This window comes from Sardina pilchardus, chromosome 17 (assembly GCF_963854185.1).
Source record: "Sardina pilchardus chromosome 17, fSarPil1.1, whole genome shotgun sequence".
NCBI classification, from domain to species: Eukaryota; Metazoa; Chordata; class Actinopteri; order Clupeiformes; family Clupeidae; genus Sardina; species Sardina pilchardus.
Genome location: NC_085010.1, coordinates 1,386,699 through 1,408,553, shown reverse-complemented (window position 1 = coordinate 1,408,553; position 21,855 = coordinate 1,386,699). Strand labels below are relative to the sequence as shown.

Genomic DNA, 21,855 nt, shown 5'->3' with positions numbered 1-21,855 from the left:
AGGCATCTGAACCTTTAGTTGATCATTTGCCTCACGTTCCATAGGAAATTCCCATCACTGACATAAAACCTTTTGAGCTTTGTTGATACCGTGTAGGCTACTTATCATGCTCATGTAGACAGTAGCCTATATTTCCTATGGAATTACTTTTGCAATCTCCCTGTCCTTAATGTTCGTTCGTGCTTGTCAATCGACTTATTGTGACTTCATTACAAGGTGGCTGCCAGCGAAGAGACTTGAAGGTAGCCTATAGGCTACTGCTTGTATAATATAAGCAGTATTTTTTAATAAACTTTTAATAAACTTCCAAAGCTCTCTAGCCTGGCAAGCCAAACTATACAGAAATGTATAATCTGGGGTCGGACCATTCACAGAGCTGAAGCCTGTGGGTGGGATGAACAGTTGTCTTTCAAACTGCCTCTGCAGGTAATAGGCCAGCATTTGTGACCAATCGTAGCCGGTCGGCAAAACGGCAAATACTGTACATCCTTCTTTAAAACGAATGACTTGAGTGCTTCTTTCTGCTCAACCTTCAAAGAAAAGCCCAAGTCTAACTCTTCCAAAGCCGATTAAAACAAGCGAGCTTCATTAGCCTCATCCATCTTTCGCTTTTCTCTATGGTTGTGCAACACGGTCTCACACCCAACTCGTAGAACGAGGACGCATGGGCCAGCCCTCTGGCGTCAATATCGGAAGCCAAAGGTGAGCTAAGGCGGGCTCAAGGACTCCGTACACAGATAGAGCGTTCTGATTGGACCTACTGGCCTGGAGTCGAACACAGGCTTGGCCTCAACGGTGCGACTCTAGACCATCCCGCTAGGCAAAAATATTTTTGGCCGCTATAGGGTGCGTCTAGATTTCTAGGCTAAAAGCTCTCAGTATCTCGTTTTAAATGTCAGGACCCTCAGAAGTCTACCAATGCAGTGTGGAGTTACTTGAAACCTTTTTAATGGTGTTAAAATAGCGATTTAGCTGCATAGGCTACGCTTTGCCCCCACAGCTAGCTGCAAGCCTAAAGGCCCGTTCACACCAAGAACGATAACGATAACTATAACAATAACGATAAAAGCGTCCACACTGGCCAGCGATAAGAAAAGTCTCTCCTCATGTTAATGAATGTTATGGCTAGAATATTATGGGTTCTGATTGGCTGTTAGCTTTTTATCGTTCTCAAAATCGCTCTGAAAGTGATCAACAACGATATCGTTCTTCATGTCGTTATCGTTATAGTGTATGTGTGAGCGTTGTCATTCATATTAAAGAGAGCGATATTTGTTTATAGTTATCGTTATCGTTATCGTTCTTGGTGTGAACGGGCCTTAATGCAAGCTCGGCTAAAAACTGCGTAATTCAGAATGCTAGGGGGTGAGCGAAGGTGCCTATTGGACACATGTAAGTACTTGGCAACATCTTTCAGTACACCTAAGGTCAATTTCAGACGGAACTTCTCCTTTAAGCAGTAGCCTATTTACCAAGAGTGTATTACAAATAAAGTTATCATCAGAAAGTTATCAGTGACCCCTCTCATCCACTAGTGATTTTGAACTCCTACCCTCAGGGAGGCGTTTTAGAGTACCAACAGGAAATAGGAACATTTAAAAAAAATTCCTTTGTCCCTAATGCTGTGAAGGTGCTTAATAACACCAGAAGACACACAAAAGAATAGAATCAGCAAGCATTTTAAGTAAGCTGTTTTATTAATTATTTATTTATTTACCTTTGTAAATCCAACCACTGTACTGTAATGCCATTTTTCATGAAATATGTTGTCTGTCCTGCTCGTATTAGTATTCATATTCGTATTTATCTGAACTTGATCAATTTAGTGATGAACCGTTCACTTCACTTACCATCAACCTGTCCTAGGCTATCATTGCGAGCCTCAGACTAACATTACCTCAGTGAATGTAACAAATTAGCAGGCTATTTTTAGCTATTTTTTGGCAATCACAAATGAGATGACGAGACATTACTTGTATCAAATACATTTTCCTGACATCCATAAGCAGAAAACACAGCGGTGGTTCTCGCTTTATGGTTATTAGTCAACATAAATAACTCAGTGCGAGAGAACAGATAGTATAGCCTACAAAAGTAATGTTAGTAGTTTCCAATAACTATCTGTGGGATATCGATAATGTTAGCTTTACTGAATATACCAGAAATTAGTCATGTTAACGTTATGTGTTAAGATATATCTGCAAATGGATTTATCAGAAACGTTATGGTTAGTTATTGATATACTGATAGGCCTACCTATTAACGCATCATGACAGTAATAATTACCTACTCTATATCTCTTTTTCTTCCCCCATATCTTACCATTACCAGTTATCAGTGATCCCTGTGCCTGGCCCTCATCACACTTGAAGTACCATCCCTATGACTGCCCTACCATCGCCTGTTGCTGTCCCCTTGCCAGGATTCCCGGCCCACGCATGCGACCCGACTCTTTCCTTAAGACAATTCCGAATCCCTATGGACAATTTATTCCTTTCACTGGACTATTTCAACTTTCTGACACTAAAAATGACCTTACTGTACTGTAACTGACCTTAAGTAGATGGGTTGGGCCCTTGAGTCGTGGATCAGTCCGAGGTTTCTTCCTATATGTATCCCCAATTCTAGAGAGTTTTTCCTCGCACCTGTCACTCATGGGCTCTCTCTGAATGTTTGACACTCTGTAAAGCACCATGAGACGTGTAATGTTTTGGCACTCTAAGTGAAATAAATCAAATAAATAAATTGAAATAATTTTAGACACATTGAAAGAGTTTAGAATTCTCAGCAAATGGATACGTTGTTGTCCCATTTGACAATTGCTTCAGTATTTTTGTGAAATTTCAGATCTTTGATACTGTAGGTATTTGTAGGTGTCCACAAGTTGGACCTCTTCCCCATGGATGACTATTGGTTTGGGCTCTCACTTCACATTCCTAAAATCTATAATGAGATCCTTTGTTTTGTCTATATTTAAGTCTAGGAAGTTGTCATCACACCATTTTACAAATTATGTCAAAGCAAGACTACATCGTGGTCCTTGTAAAAGTGACAGCAGTGCAGTGTCATCTGAGAATTTGACTAGATAGCTTCCCTGTTGAGAGGACCTAAAGCTATGTGTACATAATGAACAACAGGGGTGAAAGTACACACCCTTGTGGTGAATCAGTATTAGAAGCAATGGCCTGGGACAGGTGTCCATTTACAGAGACCCTCTGAACTTTATCAGTTAAGAAAAGTAAGATCAACAGCAGTATCTGATGGGATGTTTTTGTTGTTACCTGTCTTTTTGTTTATTGCTACTTTGTTTATTTTTTCCTATTTTGTGATTGTTGTATAGCCTGGAAAACCAGCGCCAACTGCTGGACGGCAAAATGTTTTGCCTGCATTTGGGTCTGGCCTCGGACCACTGTACATTTTGAAAACACTGCCCTGAATCTGGCAGATGGCAACTAAACCAATCACAACGCAGAGATGTGTTTTGAATCAACGCGGGCGGGGCAGAGGGCTCTGGGGCGGGGTTTTGAGGGAGCGTTGGCCTATAGGCACAGACACGGTTTGAAAGACAACGGGTTGTGCTCATCAACAATGTTCCGTTGTATCCATTCATCGGAGCCAGACTAAATTAGACATCCAATCCATTTAGGCTGGTTTATCAGGCTAATTGTTGTAGCCTATCACAGGACATTGCTGAAAAATAGCATCAGTCAAGTTCCCCTGAATAAAGAATGGTTGATGATACAGTATATGTTTGTGTTATGCTGTGAATGTGAAAATGAACTACCTACTCTGTCAGCTCTTGCCACTGAAAAGAAAAGCAGAGAAATCAGTCAGTCTGACGTGGAAATGACCAAGCTCATTACTATTCATGAGCTCACCCAGTTGAGACCGTGCACAGAATTCATCTTTCACAGCTCAGAGACAGTTTTTATATAGGCTACAGGGATGACTGAACATCTGAACAACTTCAACAATGCACATGTTGCCCAAAAATTTGCTTTAGTTTATTTTTAGGAACAATGGCATAACACTATAATTCGAACTTAGTTATCTATTCATCACATTTTGAAGAAAGCAACTTCATTAACTTTGGCGAGTTCAGTTGAAGCCCGGCAGCAGTACCACAGCTGTCTACGACCAGTGCCCAGCCCTTGAATAAAAAGCTATTGTCAATTCAAGGAAGTGCTATGTTATACAGGTTTAATGCACTCGCTAGCCTCGGTTTCATGTCCATTTTTGACAATGCTAGCACTCGCTACTCGCTAGCCAAACTAATGTCATGCCATAAAGCTAAAATGAGTTGATAACAGCTGTCGCCAAGCTATGGACGAAACCGACTCGCTGTTAGCCAATCAGAGCCAAGCAGCTTAGCTCGTTGGATAAGAACTGGCGCGAATCAAGCTCAGTCTTGCAGGCTTTCTGTACCACACTAGAATGGCTTGAAACAAGGTAACCTAGGCATTGAGTTCATGGTAGAACTTCAAACATTACCATGAAATAATGTGGCAGGGCACCTTTAACCATGCTTTACATTCCATGATGCATCTAATATGAAGGTCTGGACTGCAGACGGGCCACTCTCACAATTGGACTCTTCCTGTAATGAGAAATACTGTTTAAATATGTGCAGAATCATTTTGACCCCATTTTCCTGAAATAATCAAGGTATATGTTGTTCAAAACCTGTATACGTCATTGAAAATGTATTGTCTTGTCTGTGCAACATTCCCATTCTGTAGGCACTAAAGCACCTCCACACATAAATGATGAGTTTCGAGTTGAGGACCAAAACAAATTGGAAAGGTTGGATACTTAGATAGACTCTCCTCTTTAGCTCCGATGAGTACATGATTTTCAGAAATAATTTCAAATTTTGATTGATCTAACCAAATAAATAAGGTCAGGGCCAGGTAGATGGTAGTATTTCTGTATCATTTCTAAATACAATTTTGGACGTGAAGTTAGCATTTCTGAATTGAGTGTCAAACTGCTCATAGACAATGGTCGTCAGAGGTTTTCCTGAGCCCATTCTTTACAGAAACAGGTCTGGTTTTAATGCAGCTGTTCAGCTCTGCTCGTAGTTTGCAAAGATTTCCCTGGACTCTCTGAATATGTTAACGATACTGCAGATGATCCATGTTGTTTCATCATTTCTCCACACAGGACAAATGTTAACCCCACTGCCACCACGTTTTTTTTTAAACATGTTGCAGGTGTCAAATGCAAAATCAGCATTTTTCATGACATACTAGTTGAATGTGTTATTTGATATGTTGTCTGTGTCCTTTTGGTAACTAAATATGAGTTTACAAGATTTGTAGATTATTACATTCTGTTTTTAATTCACATTTTACACAGCTTTTTTTCTGATTAGGGGTTGTACAAAGAGGAGGTGACATTGATAAGAAATGATGACTAAGGGAACTGCAGGCCTCCTGGTGGTGTGTTTTGTGTGCACTCTGATGATTACAGGGCTCCTATAGTCACAGCTGAGATCACTGCTCCGGGTGTGTGTGTGTGTGTGTGTGTGTGTGCATATTAACTCTCACTTTGCTAAGAGGGTGGTGTGGGTGCTACTGTCTTTAGACTCTGCGAGATCTTCCCTAAGTACTCTCCTTTTTTAACTCTGCGAGGCTCTCGCTTTGAGAACAAAGAGGAAGTATTTATCAGTGTCCTTCAGCCCCTTTTCGACGGGTTTAGGATGTACGAAAGGGCTGACACAATTAAGGGAGAGGCTCTCTTCATTTATGAATCAAAATCCTTAATTAGGAATCCGGGGTCAACAAGTATAAATTATATAGGAAGCTCTCCTTAGTTAAATCTCTATTTTATGCTAACCCTATTCCCTGCATTCATACTGTACTTGTAATCGTGTGATTCTCTTGTTGTAGAGGGACTGGGCTATTTATTGCAGAAGCTAATCTCAGACTATGGTTCCTAAAAGTCATCCTCCGGTTACAAAGGCGCCCGTCAGTGGAGGGACAAGGGGACCTATTCATCATAGTCACAGAAAGATTCAACCAAATATAGCTTTTCTTGTGACAGACTTCTGATGTATAAGACATAGTAAATCTAATTTGGGATTGGGAATTCTTATAGTATTCACCTTCTCGTGAAGAGGGTTAAGAACTGGGTTTATGGGGGTCATAAGTTCCGAATTGTAAGTTGTGTAACACGGCTGGGGGAATCAGGTTCCTTTATCCCACCGGAAACATGCAACAAACTTAACCTAATTTTACTCGAAGGGCAAAATAAATTGATTTTTTCAAGGGTGAATCTGTATAACACACATGGCATATAACAGATTTAATTGTACTTAGGCCTATAATAATACTCCGTTTTTACGTACATTAAAAACAGATTTCCTTATATTCGCTTGTATGATGTGCATTTGGACCTTACAAAGGCCCCGAACTTTATTTTACAGAAACACACCCGCTAAATAAAGTCTGGTTGGTTTTCCTTCCTAAATACGCAGCTGAGTTCGCTACTCCACTGTATGTCAGTGCATTGCGCCCATTAACGGTGTATAGAAAGTAAGCCCTCAAATGGACAATTTACCAGCTTCCCTCCTGGTCTCCTCTGTAGTAGTGCGCCTCTTGCAAGAAGTTAAACATTCTCGTTGACACAGGGGAGGCAAAAAACACGAAAAAGGACTCTGCTGCCTTTTAACAAAACCCCTAACCAAGGGTTAGAGTTCCTACTTTATTGATTACAAAAAAAGAATCTTCTTGCTCTCAGTCTGCGAACTTCAGGAGAAGTGATGGAAAGCGCATAGAGCTACGGGACCCTTTTTATAGGCCTACTTGTCCATCGTAGCCTGAACCTATTGCATCACATCACAATCAGCTGTCTGTCTATCTCATTTTCCTCTTTCTGGTGACTTCCCTATAAACTCTGACTTGTATACACATGCATTTTGCCTATATGGTTTTAAGCACCTCTTATTAGCCTATAAGCTTGAATAAAATACTATATACATTCCAATAAAACATTTTCTTTTCATTCTTTCTTTCTATTCTTTTTAAACTAGGCCTATAACACACGTTATCTGTCAAGTGCCGCATTTGCACATTTCTGTATGTTTCAGGGCAAGCTGGAATTAAGCGGTTATATTTAGACATCTATCTAGTGAACACTTAATGCAATCCTTTGACTTTTCTGCGGTTAACATTTTCTGCCACCTTCTACACGGACACACTTTAGACTCCTCAGCCTACTGAATACTTTTAGGTAGCCTAAGAATCACCAGCTTGTTTTATGCTTCAACAATTAAACAAACATGGTAGGCCTATTTCCAGAAGACCAAGTTAACCTGATTGCGTGGCCAGGATAACCAACCAGTTTGTCCATAGCCTACTCGTCCAGGAGAGGTCAGCATAGTACTGCAATTCGTGTTAAATAGGGCTGATCTGAAACGGCGCTTTGTTTCCATAGAACAAGGGTGGGTGGCCCATTGATTTCGCAACGATAAATGCCATTCTACTACTGGTCTGATAGTGAGTTAAAGTAGGCTAGCAGATTTGTGTGACTGTGAGATGTCAGATGAACTGGCTCGTCGTTCAGAGGATCGGTGTAACCAAGATCCTTTTAGCTATAGGGTAGAGATTTATGGGATTATAAACTCGTCGAGACAGCGACTGCGTTGGGTACCAGGGAGGATGGCAGACGAAGCACCCATGATTTTAAACTAAATGGCCGACACCAGGATTCACGAGGACATATGAATGAATAGGACATTCGAGCAGATCTGATAGTGTTTGACAAAATCATAAGTGAAATAAATTAGGCCTAGATAGTCTTTGCAACTGTGCAACGGTTATCGGCAACAAGATGGATATTGGAGGACACCTTAGCCTACACATTGAGTGTTTTCAGTTTTGCAACAGTGGTGGCATTTTTTGATTTAACAGAACAGCTGAACGTAACGTCGCTTCTCCTGAACAGATTTGTTTGCTTGGCTACATGAGAAAACGCAAATATGTTTATGAAATGCCACAGAAGCAAACTGTCGGTGTGGGCTGCTCTGTGTGTTTTGGTATTGTGCTGGCTGTACATTTTCCCTGTCTATAGACTGCCAAGCGATAAAGACATAGTGGAAGAAGTCCTTGGACAGGGAAAAATGTGGACCAAAAACCAGACGGGGATAGACATTTACAGGTAGGCTCATTTCGCTTTCATTTTGCGCATTTCAGAATATGTGCTAATACACGCCCAGGACAATAAGGACATGTTAGCGCTACTGCACACATTAGGCTTCAGCATGAATTGGCACTGACGGTTCATTACGAAATTAAATTCAATTTAGAGTCTACTTGTGCATAATATAGCCTACAGTAGCCTATGCCCTTTTCGCCCATGCATCATTCAAGAAATCTAATAGCCAATTTTTTTTTTTAAATCAACAGGCCTGGCCATTGGCTAGGCCTAATGCAAATATTAACCATTCGTGGACTTACAGTAGCCATCGTCTAAGATTGGTTAGGGTTAGATGGCTAGAGCGGGCTACAATCCCATACAGAAAAATCCATGGAAAAAATATATTCACATATATGCAGCTGCATCCAGTATGTTTAAATAGATGGATACAATATGTTACATACATATATAGTACCGGTATATGTGGAACCCAGCACCACATATATGTGGATATCTTATAATGTGCTGAATATATTCACTGAATAGACTTATTTTGCGCATATGCCACACACACATACACACTAACAATACATATTTAGGGTGGTCCTTATTTTTTAAGTCTCCCATTGTCATGCTCTTAACCCTTCAAATTGTTCCTTTATAAGAGAATTTTATGGCAGTAGCATAATAATTGCTGGTAGCTCAATAGCTCTAAACTTTTGAGATTTTGATGATTGTCATAAAAACAGATCATTTGAATTGGTATTGCAACTGACTAGTAAAATTCCAAAATAAAATCTCCATAAAAGAATCTAATGCACCATAATTCCTAAATACATATTGTAGATACATATTTTAGATACATATCTCAGTTTACTTATTGTAGAAACTAAATCCAAATGAACCCATCCATGACCAGATTAGCAGATTACCTTTCCTGGTGGAATCAATAGGCTACATATTTCTAAAAACCTTGGTTATTGTGGATTTAGAGCACATTTTTTTGTCTTTATTAGTAAGTTAGCAAGTTCAACTTCATTCAAACAGTTATATCCATGGAACCCCAAATATGTGCCACAAATATGTGTGGGGCAGCCGTAGCCGTGGAGCTTGTAACTGAAGGGTTGCCGGTTCAATAGTAGGGGGGAAAAGTACTGCTCTCCCACGCCCAAATCCACGGCTGAAGTGGCACCTAACAAGCAAGGCACTCCTCACTGCTCCCCGAACCGGCAGCTCACTGCTCCGTGTTAGTAGTAGTAGTTAGGGTGCTTCACCTCACCTATGTTTCACTAATTCACAGATTGGGATAAATGCAGCGAATGAATTTCCCTCACAGGATCAAAGAGTAGGCCTACTTTACGTAAGCTGCATGAGGAAAAGGCACCTTTTCCTTTGCTCAGCTTTGCTTGCAGCTGTGTTGTGTACCAAGAGCAAGAGTCATGGAAGAAGTGAGGCTTATTTGATTGGTTCCACCATACCAGAATTAGTTGGATCAAAACCGCCATCTATTAGAATGGAACTCGGATTATTTCTTCACCATCATCAAAATCTCAAAGCATCTTCCTCTGCTACAATCAGAAATAGGGGACTGTTGAAAACTTCAGACTTTTTTTGAGATTGTTGTCATTGTTGTCATGTCAGTGTTGCTCTTATTTCAATAAAATGTAGTTCATTTGCAGCAACTTTTAATATTACTTGCTTGCGTATCACAATAATGCCGCATAGCTAAACAATCTTCCACATGATTGAGCTACCTAAATATATCTTTTTTGTCAAACCTTTTGCACATTTCTAATTTTGAAGTTAAAAGGAATAGTTTAAGACACTAACATTTTGCATTAAAATAAAAAAGGCCTATATAAGAACCACCCTAATATACAGTACAGTATAGGTCTGGCTTTGTTGAATTTGAACATATTTATAGTGAATATAGTGAACCTTGAAAATGCATAAATTCTGATGTTAGGCGTGGAGATGTTCTGTGAACATGAAGTATTTGTATTTACACTAGTACTTACTGTATAACATCTGCTCTCTCATCCAAGAGTGATAGTAAGGATTGATCATGTTTTTTAGTTAACTCATAATGATTATCCTAAATAGATAGGCCATGATATAAACTGTTTTTCTGTTTTACAGGAAACTGATCACAGAATGTTGTGACCCCAGGAAGATGTTCGCACTCACAAAGGAGAATTCACCTATTGGCAAGGTCTTGTGGTATGATGGTGAATTGTACCACTCTCGCACAGTCAACAATGACACATACCCACTCTTTGTAAAGGTACATATCACTTTCGTATCACACATTCACTGTTATGTACTTGCTGTCCATTTGTTCTGTTTTTATTACTCTAGACATGCATTGACCATCATTCCTCAATAGGTTGTTGGCTAACCACACCATCTGTAGTTCTTCTAACATAAAGGACATACTTGATTTATTGTCAACGTTGTATAACAGTACATTCCAGTACAATGTGTGTGTGTGTGTGTGGGGGGGGGGGGGGGGGGGGGGGGGGGTCAGAGGGTTGAGGGGCAGGGCAGAGAGAGAGTTCCGCATCCTGACGGCTAGGTGGAAAAAGCTGTCTTTCAGTCTGCTAGTCCTGGCCCCAAGGCTCCTCAGTCTCTTTCCTGGTGGCAGCAGACTGAAGAGGCCGTTGGATCGATGGGTGGAGTCTCTGGCAATGCAGAGGGCTTTCCGGGTGAGGCGGGTGCTGTAGATATCCTGGAGGGTGGGGAGAGGGACGCCCAGGATCTTCTCTGCTGCTCTCACCACACGCTGTAGCTGTTTGCGGCAGGACAAATCAGATCAAAATTATCCAAAAAAAAGTGGGAACTTGCAGCCTGTGGTGCAGAAAAGGAGTGTTTGGAAAACACATCAGAAATTGAGCAGGTAGCATCTAGTTATATTTATAACACTTAGCACGACACTTCTAGCCTGTAGACCAGACTCTCTGACTTTGCAAAGAGTCTGGCTTAGATCCATTGGCATTTATTTTTGCTTGCCTGAAGTTTGAAATCATTGGAGTTCAATCACTAACGTTTGGTAATGATCTACTGTATGTTAACCACGGGGGACACAACAATAACGACAGGCTTGCAACTTAAATGGAATCACTCTCAAGAACGCCCTCTGTTCGCTGGTTTGTTGGAGGTGTTGGAGTAAACGAGGGCGGATCAAGCTATTCCAGACAGAGTACTGTAGGGAAAAGAAATTGAGCAGAAGTACGTAGATAGGCAGAGCCAGGCTACAACATTTCACCTGCTCCCAGCTATTTTTCTGATGCCTTTCTAGCACTATGCAGGGCAGGATACTTTGTAGTTCCAATGCAGCTGTAATGTCAGTACTTTCAGTGGTACTTTTAAAGGAATATTTCAGTATTTTACACTTGAAGCCCGTTTTCTGTATGCCTAGCATGAAAACCAGTGTTTGACACCGAAATCTCGACGATTGAGCCTGTTTGTGGAATTTGCAGCTTTAGAATGGAGCTCTGTATGGCTTTAACATTGCTCGCTTTGTGCATGGACTATTCTGTCCTTAAAACACGTTCTTTTTTAAAAATGTGCAGCTCACCGAGTGGTTACTGGTCTTCAACGATCTTCTATAGCAAGTTTAGCAGCGAAGTACAGCTTATGTCATCTTTTATCAGGGATTTTCGAAATCCCGGAAGTACTTTTTCAGATACCTCACAACCGTGTGTGCCTAACATAACACAACAGAATTTGAATTTCACTGCGAAACTTGCTATAGAAGATTGTTGAAGACCAGTAACCACTCATTTTTAAAAACGAACGTTTAGGGGTGTTTTAAGGACAGAATGGACAAATTGTTTGAGACCCACCAGTAGATAAAACTACAGAATTAGGCAAGAGTTGTTCCAATCATTCTGCACACTGTGGAGTAAAAATCCTGAATGCCATGAATTCCTCTCCATCAGCAATGGCCTATCAAGAAAAATAATTAATTGTGTGTAGTAGCTTTCTGATGGGCAAGATCGTGTGAGCTAAGCTACAAGCTACTCTCTATAAATGAATCTTAAATTAGAAATCCGGTGATTTTTGCATAGATTTGATGGGGTCACTGTATGAAAAATTGTTGGATTTCTCCTTCAAGCTTTAAGCATTTATAAAGTAACGTGTAGCATAGTAACTTACTTGCCCATCACTGCAAATAGACCACTCTGTTACTTTACAGAATAAGAACAGGAAATAACAATACATAAAAACAGAATACATATATCATCAGCCATATTGGTCAGTTTTGTCAAAATGTATATTTTATACAATTTAATGATAATTCAGTTTTAGATAGATAGATAGATAGATAGATATACTTTATTCATCCCCAAAGGGGAATTACAGTGTTTCAACAGCAATACAAACACAACATTCAACAAAAACATACAAACATACATACATACAGAAAATTATTTAAAATGTTATTCCTTTCTCTCTGCCCAGATGGGAGTCATTATAAAGTGCTATTGCAGTGGGTAAAAAAGTCTTTCTGTATCTGTCTTTCTTACAGCTTAGTTGGCGCAGCCTCCAGCTTTATGGTTGAATCTCAGTTTATATTCACATTTATAAAAAAAAACCACGGCAAAAATCTTGTCAAATCTTGTCTGGTCCCCTTCTCTTGACCTGTAGCAACTTAAAACAAATAAGAATGTGTACACCCCATGTGAGGTCTTCTGTGATGTTAATGCCCAGGTACTTACCCTCAGCTGACCCTCTCCACAGCAGTACCCCTGACTGTAACAGGGGCCACATTGAGTGATAGGTTGTACTTCTGGTACCACTCACCAGTAGGCTGTCTCCTCCCCATGAGGCCCACCACAGTTGTAACATCTATGAACATTTGACTGATGTGTAGCAACACAATTGTATGTGTGTAGGGAATAAAGGAGAGGGCTTGTGTTTGGGGCCAGAGGGGCAGTGTGATGGAATGATGGAGCCCATCCTCACCACCTGTCAATGATTACTGAGTTTGGTGACCAGATTGGAGGGGATTATTATATTGAACACAGAGCTACAATCAACAAAGAGCATTCTGGCAGATGAGCTCTTATTTTCCAGGTGTGCGAGAGTGCTGTGGACTCGGAGTAGGCTACAGTGGATATACAGTAGGTTAGGTATAGCATCCTCTGTGGATGTGGATTTCCACATGGTAAACCGATGATGGTCCAGTGTAGATAGAATTGAAGTGCATAATTTTTTATGCTTCTCAAAACACTTGTTCATTACGGGGTCAGAGTAACAGATTACCCGTCATTTAAACACATTACCTTGCTTTTCTTTGGTACTGGCACAATCGTAAAAGACTTATAGCAACAGGGTAATGCACAGAGAGACGGAGAGCTCTGCTTCACATGTTCTGATCGCCCGTCCAGGGATCCCATTAGGACTTGCTGCTAATGTAGGCCTAGGAAAATATCAATGTTCAACATTAATGGGCCACATTTGGAAGATTCATTTATGATCTTTAAATTGAATCTGGGTATATCTGAGAATTTTCCTTAAATCTTGAGCCATTGTTTGGTTTTTCCCAGGAATCTGGAGCATTGCTGTAGAATATAATATCTAGAATATAAAATATTGCAATGTCTGTAATCTAAGGTGCAGCCCACCGTAAGAAAGATAAATATGTAAATACACATATTTCTTGTGAAAACTATCTCTGTCCACATGATCATATCCGTATTTCCGTATACTTTTTCTTTTTTTTTCAGCACAAAAATGCCATATAGATGTTTGTATGTTGGTGGTGTCTGGAACACTTGATTATTATCAGTATCTTGGCAACTGCACATCACTTTATCTGAAACTCTGCATTTTCACTGTCCACACTGCAAATACACCATTTCCATGTCCAAGTCCAACAGAAAGCTTTTTCAAAAAGTACCGCTTTGGGTGTTATAATACACCATTTTAGTGTGGACAGAAGGGCTGAACAGAGAAATAATTATGTATATTCATATTTATTCAGCTTGGTGTGGACAGAGCCTGAATTTTGTGTGTTGACCTGACCTGATAACACTGGTAACTGATTTTGTATTTCTAGGAGACACCTTTGAAGCTGCCCCTTAAAAGGTGTTCTGTGGTAGGCAATGGAGGGATGCTGAAGAACAGCGGCTGTGGCAGGAACATTGATCAGGCAGACTTTGTCATGCGGTAAAATGGGCAGTCTACTACTTAACATTGTGGGCCAGATGTACTAAGACAGCGCTAATAGCGAGTTTTTGTATGCGCAGAATGTGAACACTGTGCTTTGCTATATTGCATGGAATTTACTAAGCTGTCACTTCATTACGTTAACTGCGTTCAGTGCGTCCCCGCCCCCTGTACAACGCCAATTGCGCGTGCAGAGCTGAACCACAAGCGCAGTTTAGCGATCATACTGTACATGATACAAAGAGATGTCAATGAGCAGCGACACACAGAGTAGGCCTAGTAGTTCTACAAATCCACTGAAAAAATACTTGAACTATTTACTGCACGTAGACTTGGGATATGTCTTAATACTAGTCTAACAGATTGGGAAGTGTAAATTGTCAAATTGAAAATACGATTTTAGAGAGGCAAACAAAAGTTAAGGTTGCTTTTGACATAGTACAATGAAGAAAACGGATGCTCTGAATATTGATTCAGCTGTCTCTTAAAGTTTTTCTAATAGACGCATTTAACTGCAATTTGGATTACACCTGCTTTCAGAAGGCGGATGTTTTTCAACGCAAAATAGACGTGCGCTGTTTTCATACATATGGCGGAATACTTAATCAATCGCTATTACCACTTCTCCTCCCCTATACTTGCGCGTTACACCCATTTTCAGCTGATCCGCCCAGGATTTAATATACAGTACATGACATATTATAGAAAAGCACAAATAGCCATTTTCAGCTCCCACGGCAGGCAGTCTGCGCGTTTCCCTCATTGCGGCCTATTTGTACATACTATCGCCATGCTATTACGTGCACGTTACGCCTAAAATGGGCGCAAAACGTTAGTACATCTGGCCCTGTGTGTTTAGCTTCATTTAAATATATATTTTCGAATCAGGCTAATTCTTAATGAAATCCATTCTTTGTGTCAAGGCCATAATCATAATATATTTATGTATATTCAACAATGCTCAAAATCTGCTTTCCTTTCCACAAAAGAAAATGGTTTACACTGATTGCATTTTTTTGTGTCTGTATAAAGCGTAAGCCTACAGTATATGCCCCAGCTTTAATCTGATGTATTTTATGTTATATGGACTGCATGATGACATTTTTTCTACATGTTAAAGGAATAGTTCGGAATTTTGGACATAGGACCTCATTTCCAACTTTGCCGAGGTGATATAGGTTGGCGGAGACAGTTTTTATCGCGTTTAACCCCTTCCTTAAGTTGCAGCGGTCCCCTTTGTTAAACTAGTTCTTCTGAGCTAACGCATTTCAACGGTAACATCCAAAACAGTCTTACTCACTCCACAGCACACCCGAGACAAGTAAATTAAAACGTCAGACTATCGATGTACATATCTGTGTTGATAGAATCATTTTAGAAATAAAACTAACCTTGCAACTCAATGATTTATTACATTTTGAGGGACTAGTTTCTCAATATCAATCCGCTACTGCCATGTAGGGAACAAATTAGGCTAGGCTATGCGATGCAAGGTTCTAACATTGTTCTATCAACACAGACATGTGCATCGATAGTCTGACGTTATAATTTATTTGATTCGGGTGTTCTGTGGAGTGGATTAAGACTGTTTTCAGTGGCAGGCTGGATGTTACGCGTTCTTGGCACCAGATTAGCAACAAATGAACGCTGCAATTTAAGGAAGGGCAGAAATTCACTGAAAATGGTCTCCACCGACCTGTATCACCCCGACTAAGTTGGAAATGAGGTCCTATGTCCAAAATTCCGAACTATTCCTTTAAATGTTTACATGTTGGTAAAAATTTATCATTTTGTGTTGTCTCACTGTAATATCTTTCCTTTAGATCCAATCTGCCCCCGCTCTACAAAGAGTATACAGCAGATGTTGGTACAAAAACCCATCTGGTCACAGCAAATCCCAGCATCATTGAGAAAAGGTAAACATTTGTACCAAAATGCAGTTATGGGGACCAGTGATAGTCTAAAGCACTGTGCAAAGCATATAATCATCATGACACACCCTGCAAAAAATAAGATCTAACCAAGTGTTAGTAATCTTATATTAAGATAAAAAAAAATCTATCATGATATGGCGAGGTCTGATAACCATAACATGATATGGCGAGGTCTGATAACCATAACAGCTTTGATACCCACAGGCATCAGCGTAGTGCCTGGTGTCAGATTCTTTCCGCTTTTTTGAAGCCAATTTGATGGTAAATAAACTGAACTTATAATAAGATAAATGCAATTGTGTGTGCTGACGAATTGTAAATTGAAATCTACCATGTCATATTGGTATCTCCCTTGGCCTGTATAGGTACAGTAATTGGGGATTACATAGGAGTTCCAATACTTATGGCCCCTGTATTTTAAGGAAAACATTTCTTTATTTACGATACATTATTCATTCACAAAGAAAATGTATGTCCTTAAAGGGACACTTCACCAATTAGCATTAAGCTTTGTATATCTAGAAAACCAGTCATGTTTTTGAATGGTCGTGCATCATTCCTTCAGTTTGCCTTGAGATGGGAGAAATACGGATTTCAATGTTGGACTTCCTGCTTTCAATGATGTAAAAATCATCATTTTACATCATTGAAAGCAGGAAGTCCTATTCATGGGTTTCATTGAAATCTGTATTTCTCCTATCTCAAGGCAAACTGAGGGAATGATGCACAACCATTCAAAAACATGACTGGTCTTCTAAAGATAATTTCCAAAAGATGATTTTATATTCCTCTTTATAGTCAACTTTAGCATGTGTTGCAATACTGTAGCTCTGGTACCGATAAATAGGCAACACATTATGTACAATTACAATTATTGCTAACGTCGACGTCGACGAGGTGACCTGGGGCCGGTTTCACTAAGGTAGTTTAGACTGGTCTATGGGTTAAAGGAATAGTTCGGAATTTTGGACATAGGACCTCATTTCCAACTTTACCGAGGTGATATAGGTCGGTGGAGACCGTTTTTATCGCGTTTAGCCCCTTCCTTCAGTTGCAGCGTCCCCCTTTGCTAACGCTGGTTTTGAGCTAACACATTTCTACGGTAACATCAGTCTGACATCAACAACAGTCTTACTCACTCCACCGCACACCCGAGACAAGTCAATTAAATCGTCGGACTATCGATATACATGTCCGTGTTGATAGAATAATTTTAGAAATAAAACTAACCTTGCAACTCAATGATTTATTACATTTTGAGGGACTAGTTTCTCAATATCAATCCGCCACTGCCATACAGGGAACAAAGTAGGCTATTGCAATGCGATGCAAGGTTCGTTTTATTTCTAACATGGTTCTATCAACACTAGGCATGTGCATCGATAGTCTGACGTTAAAAGGTATTTGTTTCGGGTGTTCTGTGGAGTGTTTTCAGTGGCAGGCTGGATGTTACCGTTGACTTGCGTTATCTTGGCACCAGATTAGCACGAGATGAACGCTGCAACTCATAGGAAGGGCAGAAATTCACTGAAAATGGTCTTCGCCGACCTATATCACCCAGACTGAGTTGGAAATGAGGTCCTATGTCCAAAATTCCGAACTATTGCTTTAAGATAAGTCTTACGTTTCTTTATAGACCAGTCTAATGCAAGTAAGCCAGTTTCACAAAAGTTAAGACTATCTAATTCGGGGAGCAGTGAGGGGTTAGGTGCCTTGCTTAAGGGCACTTCAGCCGTGTACTGGTCGGGGATCGAACCGGCAACCAGTAGGCCACGGCTGCCCCTAATGAGTATAATTCTAAAGCACAGCTTAGATAGCCAAATGCCAACTGACAGAGTAATTGCCCAATTGTGATTTCTGTGTGTATTTCTGACAGTCACATCTTTCCTTACAGGTTTCAGAACCTCCTGTGGTCACGCAAAGTGTTTGTAGAAAGCATGAAGGCCTATGGTTCCAGTTACGTCTACATGTCTGCTTTCACCATGAAGCCAGGAACTGAACCCTCTCTGAGAGCCTATCATGCACTGGCAGACACCTCCTCAAACCAAACAGTCCTCTTTGCCAATCCTGACTTCCTGAAGAGTGTGGGAAAATTCTGGAAGAGACGTGGTGTGCATGCAAAGCGTCTTTCCACAGGGCTGTTTCTGGTGAGCTTAGCACTGGGCCTGTGTGACGAAGTGATGGCATACGGCTTCTGGCCATTCTCTGTGGATTTAAACCAGCAGCCTGTTAGCCATCATTACTATGACAATATCCTTCCTGACACTGGCTTCCATTCAATGCCTGAAGAGTTCCTACAGCTCTGGAACCTGCATAAAACGGGCACCTTGCATTTGCACATAGGTCACTGCGCTGAAATACAGAAATGAAAACCCGATACAAATAGCCTTCTGAATAGCACAACTCTCCTGAAAATAGACATCTCTACACCACACTTAAACTAACAAAGGCACACATGAAGGACAGTTGTACTGACATGTTAGAGACTGTTAAAGACAATATTTCCTCATTATGTGCACCTTAAAACATGGCACTATATGTATGAATAGACCACACATGATGTGAAACTTCATTCTACGTGTTACAGGAATGCCAAAAAAACAATGTATTTTTCTTACAAAAAGAGCGAGTTTTACGCAAAATCATGGGAGAAGCGCTACCAGGAATAGAATATGTACTCTGAAGTATGTTTCAAAAGTGCTAGTGACAGCGCACGTCTGTTATGCAGTCAACATTTTATGCTTTACTGCGGTTAAATGCATGTATAGAAGAAACTTTCAGAAAAAGATAAATTAAAGTTTTTGTTTCATGTCATAGACTTAATAGAGTTTTGAATTTGTTTATTATTATTATTATTATTATTATGGAGTCTGCCCTGCATTATGTCTTTGTTTGATGACATCTTATTAGCATGTACTTTTCCTGATAGATAGCATTTTGATAGCATTTTGATTCCTTTTAATGTATGTAGTTCAACTGCACTTCTAATTGAATGACACCGTTCAGTTGTGGGCAACACAGAGCTGAGCTCTCTCTATGATGACTTTCGGATTTGGTAAATAGTATGTGAAAAGAGGAGGCACAATGTGCGGTTTCTGTGTCTATTTTTTGTCAAAAATGTTAAGTATTGCATTGAAAAAGAAAGCCTGCAAGGTTACAGTTACAGAGTTATACTCCCAATACCCAATCCTACCTTTTGCACTGTGTCTATAGTTCACTCATCCTTCAGGGCTTTCTGTCAGAAATCATTTCAACTGGTTCAGAAATGTGCAATAGTTTAGATTTCTATAATGTGGCCTACTCCCCACATTGAAGCCACATTTCACTATAGCCCTTTTTCCATTAAAAAGTTGAATCACTTAAAAATTATGCACATTAAAAAGTTAGTGCGACACTTGATGGAGTTAATTCACTCGCCAGAGGTGGATCAATGAGAGTTAAATCAACATTGAAGTGATGGAAAAGGTTTGGATGGATGGCTGTTGATGGAAAACCATCCAGCGCAGTAGAAAAATGTGTATTAATGTGTATTATACTGGGACATGATGACATCATTTTAATTCGCTAGAATCGTTCTGTTGATTGGTAAGCCATTTTGGTGCTTCTAATATTGCTCAAAATGACATTGAATTATGAGTTAATTCGTTTGAAAATCTTAAGGAAAAAGGGCTTATGATTATTGGCATGCAGTATGTAAAGGATTATAATTTAAATTGGTCAGTATAATAAAATAAATCCTGGGAGGATGAACTGGATGCCAATGTGCAGCAGAGGCTACTGATAAGAAAGCAAAGTGCAATACATAAACGTGGGGAGAATAAGTACTTGAACCCATGCTAAAGTTGACTAAAAAGAGGAACATAAAATCATCGTTTGGAAATTGATCTTAATGCCTGAATTAAAGAAAATGAGTGAAAATCCAACCTTTAAGGACAACAATTGTCTTACAATAAAATGGTCAAAATCTTACATTGATGGCCCCGGCAGTGGCGCGACTGGCTGGGGCACCTGCACCGCACGCCGGCGACCCGGGTTCGATTCCCGCCCCGTGGTCCTTTCCGGATCCCACCCCAACGCTCTCTCCCATTCACTTCCTGTCTCTCTTCACTATCCTATCATTAAAGGCATAAAAGCCCAAAAAATATACTTAAAAAAAAAAAAAAAAAATCTTACATTGATGTTAAGTTGAGCTCAATTATTTGTAAGTGAAATTGGCTTTACATCTTGGTATTTGTCTTACCCTTTCCTCTGAGTCATGACCTTTAGAGGTGTTATAACTTCGAAATAGGGAGATGCAGAAGTTGCTTTGAATTCTTATTTAGGCTGTATTAATACATTTTTCTATGTATGATTGTATTTTATTATTTTATTTTATTCAATGGCCACACCTAATACTTATGTCATGTTAGGTTAGTGTCACTTCCTGGTCAGTGTTAATTGTAAGGCGTGGAGGAGACACCTTGCCTTGATGTGGAGTGCCTTTTACTGCTTTTATGTGTGTGGGGACAACATAGATTTCATTTTAATTTGTTCATTTAAGATGTGAAGGTAACCCATTAAGTAGGGCAGCTATTTAAAGCAATGCAAATGAGTCTGAAAGTAGCTGGTTGTGAAGGTTGTGTTGGTTTGCTGAAGTATTACAATGTTAGCATTTGGCAAAACATTAAAGCTTCAAAAACTTGAAACTCTTACTGCTGAAGGAACATGTTCCTTATGTTTGGTTCTGTGAATGAAAATGAGTAAAATATGCTTGTCTGTGGTGTTTGAGATTGATTATAATATAGGCTCGGCTTAACACATCTTGTATTATCACTTATTCCCATGTTGAGCTAGGGTATACACTAGGGTGCATCACATTTGAATGGGAAGTTTGAATTTCAAAATATTAATTTGGCTTGCATTGTATTTTGTTCCAATTAACAAACATTTATTTTGCAAAGTTTTGAGGAATTCCACTGAGATTTAGGGGTGCCACCTAACACAAGAACTTTGGTTAAATTATGAAAACAATTGTTAGTCTAATTGCCAAAAGGTTGACCTGGAAATGTTGAGTACATTGAACATTATCCCTTTTATGTCAAAAATACTTGAAAAAATAGTTTCCAAACAAATTGGCGCCTACTTACAAATGAACAACATTCAAGAACTGTACCAATCTGGCTTTAGAGCCCACCACAGTACCGAATCAGCCTTAGTTAAAGTGTTTAATGACCTCCTCATTGCTGCTGATAACGGATATGCATCAATACTAGTCCTCCTTGACCTCAGTGCTGCTTTTGACACCATAGATCATGACATACTACTTCACAGGCTTGAACATTCCATAGGTATCAAAGACTCTGCACTTGCTTGGTTTAGATCTTACCTTACTAACCGCCAACAATTTGTACAGGTCCATAATGAACCATCTATGACTATGGTAAAATATGGAGTGCCTCAAGGCTCAGTACTAGGGCCCCTATTACTATGACCGCCGCTAGCGTAGCTAGCGAAGCGGTCATATAGTTGTTGTCAAAGTTTTTTTTTTTGTTTTTTTTTTAATTATTTTTTCCCGTCATTTTTCGTCAACGATTCCCGGGACACCGTAACACCGGAGCGCATGAAACTT

The 21,855-nt window shown here is 39.9% G+C and overlaps 1 protein-coding gene across 1 annotated transcript; it reads left to right on the top strand.

Moving 5' to 3' along the window:
- The first annotated feature begins 7,411 nt into the window (after positions 1–7,411).
- On the top strand, positions 7,412–20,967 carry st8sia1 (ST8 alpha-N-acetyl-neuraminide alpha-2,8-sialyltransferase 1). Its single transcript, XM_062518078.1, has 5 exons — positions 7,412–8,160; positions 10,279–10,423; positions 14,204–14,313; positions 16,137–16,229; positions 18,142–20,967. Exons 1-5 carry the CDS (start codon positions 7,982–7,984, stop codon positions 18,614–18,616), a joined length of 1,002 nt encoding a protein of 333 aa, XP_062374062.1. The 5' UTR covers positions 7,412–7,981; the 3' UTR covers positions 18,617–20,967.
- The last annotated feature ends 888 nt before the right edge of the window (positions 20,968–21,855 follow it).